The sequence below is a fragment of the Vespa mandarinia genome, chromosome 21 (genome assembly GCF_050613455.1).
Source record: "Vespa mandarinia isolate Hongniang chromosome 21, ASM5061345v1, whole genome shotgun sequence".
NCBI classification, from domain to species: Eukaryota; Metazoa; Arthropoda; class Insecta; order Hymenoptera; family Vespidae; genus Vespa; species Vespa mandarinia.
The window spans coordinates 411,118-417,117 of NC_140830.1; the positions used below are offsets into that span (position 1 = coordinate 411,118).

At 30.5% G+C, this 6,000-nt stretch overlaps 1 protein-coding gene across 1 annotated transcript; it reads left to right on the forward strand.

Annotated features, from left to right (window-relative positions):
• Positions 1-756: 756 nt before the first annotated feature.
• Positions 757-3,718, forward strand: LOC146872308 (cytochrome P450 4C1-like). The gene is made up of 12 exons (XM_085663419.1): positions 757-1,091; positions 1,163-1,269; positions 1,358-1,448; positions 1,778-1,960; positions 2,050-2,119; positions 2,192-2,318; positions 2,429-2,489; positions 2,573-2,679; positions 2,761-2,829; positions 2,951-3,125; positions 3,246-3,422; positions 3,511-3,718. Exons 1-12 carry the CDS (start codon positions 917-919, stop codon positions 3,675-3,677), a joined length of 1,509 nt encoding a protein of 502 aa, XP_085519545.1. The 5' UTR covers positions 757-916; the 3' UTR covers positions 3,678-3,718.
• Positions 3,719-6,000: the final 2,282 nt, after the last annotated feature.

The following is a 6,000-nucleotide window of genomic DNA, read 5'->3' on the forward strand; positions in this document are numbered from 1 at the left end:
ATTTACTCTCCACTTTTCCTTATCTGATAATTTAGTAAATTGTTAATATTCAATCTCTTATCTATATTTCTTCTACTAATTATTCATGAGAATTCCGCGGTGATCCGTGATACAGCAACAGTATAATTTTGTTAGATTAGATATGAATATAAAGTATATACATTTGTCGATTACTTTTCAGAATTAATGAATATACATATCATATATTAGTGAACGTATTCATTATATATTATTTTTAATAAGGATCAAAATTCAAGGTCTTTTCCACATTATCTGCGAGATTTTTCTCCTAGTGTTATTTCGTTATGCTTTCTTCTGTGTGAGTTCGCTTTATATTACTTCAGCTCCTACTACTATTACTATATTAATAATAAGAAAAAAATATCATAAATAGAAGAATACATCTACATGGAATATGACATCGTGGCATATATGACGACGGTAATTTACGATACATAGCAGAAGAGGAAATGTTTCATTTTACGTAATGTCTTTATAGTATAAAATAAGAATTGTAAAAAGCCAAGAAAGTATCTGATTATTTCATAACATTCTATACAATAAATGATCGATGGATAAAGACATTGAAGTTCATACTTATTTCTAAATTCTTATAAATTAATTTTCTTAAAGATTAGTAAAAACTTAAAAATGCATTCTTCTAGATTTTCCAGTATCAAAAGGGGAGTGCCAGATGTAAGTGGTAATCACGTGAGCAAAGTCAGATTTCTGCTTTCTTTAAATATTCCTCGCTTTTCTATTCCATCCTCAGTTTCTGTAAGGACAGAAATGTAGTAGGAGCCGCTGCGCTGTGCTATCAAGTTATCCGTAAATCTCAACAATTATTATTAGGGATATAATATTATTTTCATTATATTTAAATTATTTATATATATTCCTATTGATAAAATTCATCATGTATTTAACCATAATATTACTTATTATTCTAACAATTTTATTTGAACTATACTTTGGAATAGCAGAATATTTTTTAAATAAATTACATATGTTTAATATTACGAAAGGAATTCCTGGACCAAAAGCATTTCCTATAATTGGGAATGCTCATCTATTTACTGGCGACACAACCGGTAAATTTATATCATTAATTCTTTTATATTTAAGTATTTCATACAATAATTATTTATAATCTCTATTCTAGCTCTATTCAAACAAATGCTAAATATTGGTAAGAATTATCAATTATTGTGGCGTATGTGGATAGGCGCGAAATTATTTTTAATAATAGAGAATCCTGAATATGTCAAGGTAAGTTCTGTTAGTGTTATTTTAATAATTCTTAATGATATCATAATCTTTTCATTTTGTATTTTTTTCTTTTTTTTAAATACGGAAGACTTTACTAAAAAGTCCATATATTATTGATAAGAGCAAGGAATATGAAAAATTGAAAGTTTCTTTGGGCAATGGATTGTTAACTGCTCCAGGTGAAGTATATATCTTCCACATTGTTTACTAGTACAAAAATAATTATATTAAGTATATATTATCATATATTCTTTTTTATATCATTTAGTCTTATGAAATTGAATAGTAAAAAATTTTTGCTTCTATACTTACAAATGAAATACATACAAATGAAAGTATTATATGAATATGTACAAGATATTTTCTCATTTACTCTTTTATTATAAACATGTACGTATAGACGTATAAATTAAATAAAATATGTAAATTAAAGTAATAAGTATTTTTTGTAAAATAAGTGAAATATGTAAATTAAACACTAATTGCTTTCTTTTTGATTTGATTTTAGCATCAGTATGGGATTCACATCGAAAAGTTCTAAATAAAATGTTCCTTATGAAAAATATAGAGTCATATATGGATGTATTTGTTAATCATTCTGTCGAATTAATGGAAAAATTAGAAACTCTTGTTGGAGAAGAATTAGACATTTTTGATTATGTCTTGCGTTCTACTTTAGATATAATATGTGGTATTTTAATTTAGAAACTTTTAATGTTTATAAAATTTATGTACATTTGTTTGAATTTACTATAATTTTGCAAAATTTCATGTTTAAAGATGCCACGCTGAATACGCAACTAAATTCGCTGACAAATCCGGATTGTAAATTAGCTGAATCAATAAAATGGTAGTACTAACGATACTTTTATTTTTGTAATATATTATGTATATTTTTAACATTTTTTGTGTGCACTTTCAGTGCGATGGATATAGTAACACAAAGAATCTTTAAATTATGGTTACATCCGAATATTATATTTTATAACACTGCTGTAGGAAAGAAATTTCTGGCGTGCAAGGCTTACCTGGATAACGCAACAACCAAGGTATCATTAAAGCAAATATTTTTTCAATTCCATTCTTTTCAAAATTCAAAAATTTTAATATAATATTTTCTACGCATATCAATATTTTTTGTTCCTAAAGATAATCAAAGAAAAAAATGGGATCTATGTTAAAAAGTAAAATTAATCAAGAATTGACGACGGAAAAGTTAGGTAAAAATAAACAATATGCCTTTAATAAAATTTAATTTTCTATTTTGTCATTTATTAATGATAGGATCTTGTTCAATTTTAAGGACAAAAACGGAAGACAATTTTCGATTTCTTATTCGAGATATCGAACGAAGAAGAAGGATATACGGAGAAAGATATCCGCGATGAAATTAATACAATAATTACAGCTGTAAGTCGTATTTATTATTTTTAATTGCAATAACATTTTTTTTATTAATGACAATTAAGGAAAACTGTATATTACTTTCAGGGAAGCGAAACTACAGCCACAACCATTAGCTTTGTCCTCTTAATGCTTGCTTCATTGCCAGAAATTCAAGTACTTATACATAACATTCTCTTAATAATTTCACTTAATAAAAATCACGTATCTGACATAAATTATATTCATATATTCATATTAATTTCTTATCATGTCTTCCAAATCTTTGATCACAAAGGACAATGTATATGAGGAAGTTAATCGAATTTATTGCTCGGACGATTCAAAAAATGTTTCAATGACATATGATGATATTAAAAGTATGAAACTTTTGGAACGTGTGATCAAGGAAACGTTACGTTTATTTCCTGTTGTTCCAATCATCGCCCGGAAAGTGACGCAAGATATAAAAGGTAGCTCTGCATTCAAAATAATTTTATACATATCTTTTCATTGTTTTACGTTTTATATTTCATTATTAATAATATGAACGTATTATGTAGTACTAATATTTATTTATTAATTATATTAAGTTACTTCAAATTGGACAATACCGAAAGGATGTTCAGCAGTATTTTTTATATATAAAATACATAGAAGTGCGAAATATTGGCCACGACCATTAGTATTTGATCCTGACAGGTTCCTACCGGAAAATAATTCTTCTTCGTATTTCTTTCCATTTAGTTACGGAAAAAGAAATTGCATAGGTAATTACATACTCCTATAGATTATTTTTAAGTATATTCCAGAAAATTTCAAAATAAAATGCATTTACAATTGATTTTATTTTTTTAGGTCAACAATTCGCTATGCTGGAGATCATAACAGTAATAGCTACACTGCTAAAAAGATTTAGAGTTATAATAGACAAGCCAATTGAAATTGCAGAAATAGACGTAAAGTTCAGCATCACATTAACTCCGACGAAACCAATAAGATTAAAATTTGAAAGAAGAAATTAATCAAAACATAGAATATAGATGCATGAATATATATATATATATAATATATATATATATAATATATATATATATAGTATTATATATATATATGAATATATATATATATATAATACATAATTAATATATTTATTCATAACGAATTCTATGAATAATAGCATACAATCTGTAGTAGAATCAAATTATTATCTGTATAAAATAAAAACCGTCTACTTATCATTTCATATAACTTTATATGATGTATATGTATTAATATACACCTTGAAGATCCTTATTATTGCTATATTCAAAGTTTATATAAATTATTGTTTTTCTAGTAATATCACAAAAATATATCCTCATAGGTTTTCTTCTCTGTAATGTTCTTTTAATTAACCTTTTCCTTATGGACGGTATGTTATAAGGCAATGTACTAAATTTCTTCTGATCGGCTTAGAAATATTGGATTGATCAAAGTCTAACGAGGTAAACAAACAGTGATTGAAAGAGGAATTCAATTATTCATTTCGTAATGAAATATTAAAATATTATTCTACCAAGTACGACGAGATTGGTGACATCTTAGTATTATATTATCCCTATAAAGGACCAATATTTTAGTAGGATAGGTTCAACGAGATAATTTCTTATATATCGGGACCGATACAATAGAATCCTTCTGTAAAATAAATCTCGTCCTGTATTTATCCCATACTGTATAACGGCCTATTAAAAAGATCTTTAGCGGGAATCCTCAACAGTTTATAAAATTTTTCTGATATGAGTACGACAACGTAGGATTTTCATCGCTCGGTTGATGGTTGTTAGAGAAGGAGAGAGAAAAAAGAGAATGACATGAAATAAGTGTATGAAAACAAGGAAAATGGGACATACATAAGAGTAGCATATTAATTTTATGGCAATTAAGTAAATAATATTCGATCTTGGATATCTAGTTGTCTCCTTTCTCGGAACCTCTGATTACGAGTCTTTTTTTTTGTTTCGTCAGAAGGAAAAACTTTCAGAGACCCCCTAATCCCGATACTCAGGGGAGTGTCGGATTCAAGCCGCCTGAGAATACTCTCAGGTTTGGATCGCCTACCGTCTAAGAAACCTCCTGAACCTTATTACTATCACGCTGAGGAGTGAGGGAGTGGGTGGTATCGCGCGTATGCGTATTACAAATTCGCCCAGTACCCCTCATTGGTGAGCCAGGCTGGTATTCGCCTTGCTCTCATTCATTCACTCCATTCATATCAATACGGCGCATGCGACAGGGTCCCACGAGCCCCCTGACGCAAGACGCAATTACTCCCTAAGTATATACATATTGGTCCGATCCCTACCCCATGATGTTCTAAGCAGGCCCATTCACGCCCATATACACACACTCACACTTAGAGGGAAGCGATGCGTGAGCCAGGCGCCGCCTGAGCCGCTCGGAGCCTTGCCTAAGGTGGCCGCACTGGAGCTACTCCCCTATGCGGTCTATCGTTCGGACTCCTGTCCACATACACAACCGCACGCTCACTCACACATCCTTCTTCTCGGGTCCGTTCCCTGTGCCTCACAGGTTCCTCCTCCTTTGCACGCATGAACCCCCTAGCGAAGGTCCGGAAGGCCGCCCATCCTCTTGGGACAATCAGGGAAACACTGACTATCACGGGAATGGTTTCCTCCTCCCATCGCAACGAGCAATTAAATGAGCAATCCTTTTTATACATACTGTTATTATTTTTCATACTTTGATTACTCGAGATTTTAGGCAAGAATAAAGGATATAACATAGCTGATAAATTTAATATATACTATGTGTTACGTCGCACGACGAAAATCAGTAAAAAATAAAATTAAATTTAAAACATTATTTAGCTTTAAGACCTTTATAATCTCATTTATTCCGACATTACAAACATATATTAAGGAAGAAGGGCATACATTCTAATAAGTACAATAATTCATAGGCTAGAACTTATTATATATACACGAAATATTGTAACTAATGTAAACATAAGGGACAGCTTTACCTGAGTATTGAACGCACGGAGCATATAAATGTTATAAGAAAAACATAAATTCTAAAAACGCACTTGCGCTTTATACGTAGGTACATGGGACGGTCCGGTCACAAACAATTACTCACGTAGGAAGCGAAACAATACCCGATAATTTTCTAAACTCTCTGTAAAAATGCTGAAGAATTTAAGTTAATGTAAAACACATGATTTAGAAAACAGAAAGAAAACATCCAGCCTCAGAAATCTCCGTCGTCTTCCCTGCCCGACCGACCATACTTACGGCTCGCCAAGGTCCCACCCGCTGAGCCTCAGCGTTTGCAGTGCTCCCC

What these genes read in the sequence shown, in the direction of transcription:
- LOC146872308 (XM_085663419.1), top strand. Translation starts at nt 917, where the DNA reads ATGTATTTAACCATAATATTACTTATTATTCTAACAATTTTATTTGAA. An exon ending in AGAATCCTGAATATGTCAAG is followed by an intron (nt 1,270 to 1,357) that starts GTAAGTTCTGTT and finishes TAAATACGGAAG; the next exon opens with ACTTTACTAAAAAGTCCATA. An exon ending in TGGATAACGCAACAACCAAG is followed by an intron (nt 2,319 to 2,428) that starts GTATCATTAAAG and finishes AGATAATCAAAG; the next exon opens with AAAAAAATGGGATCTATGTT.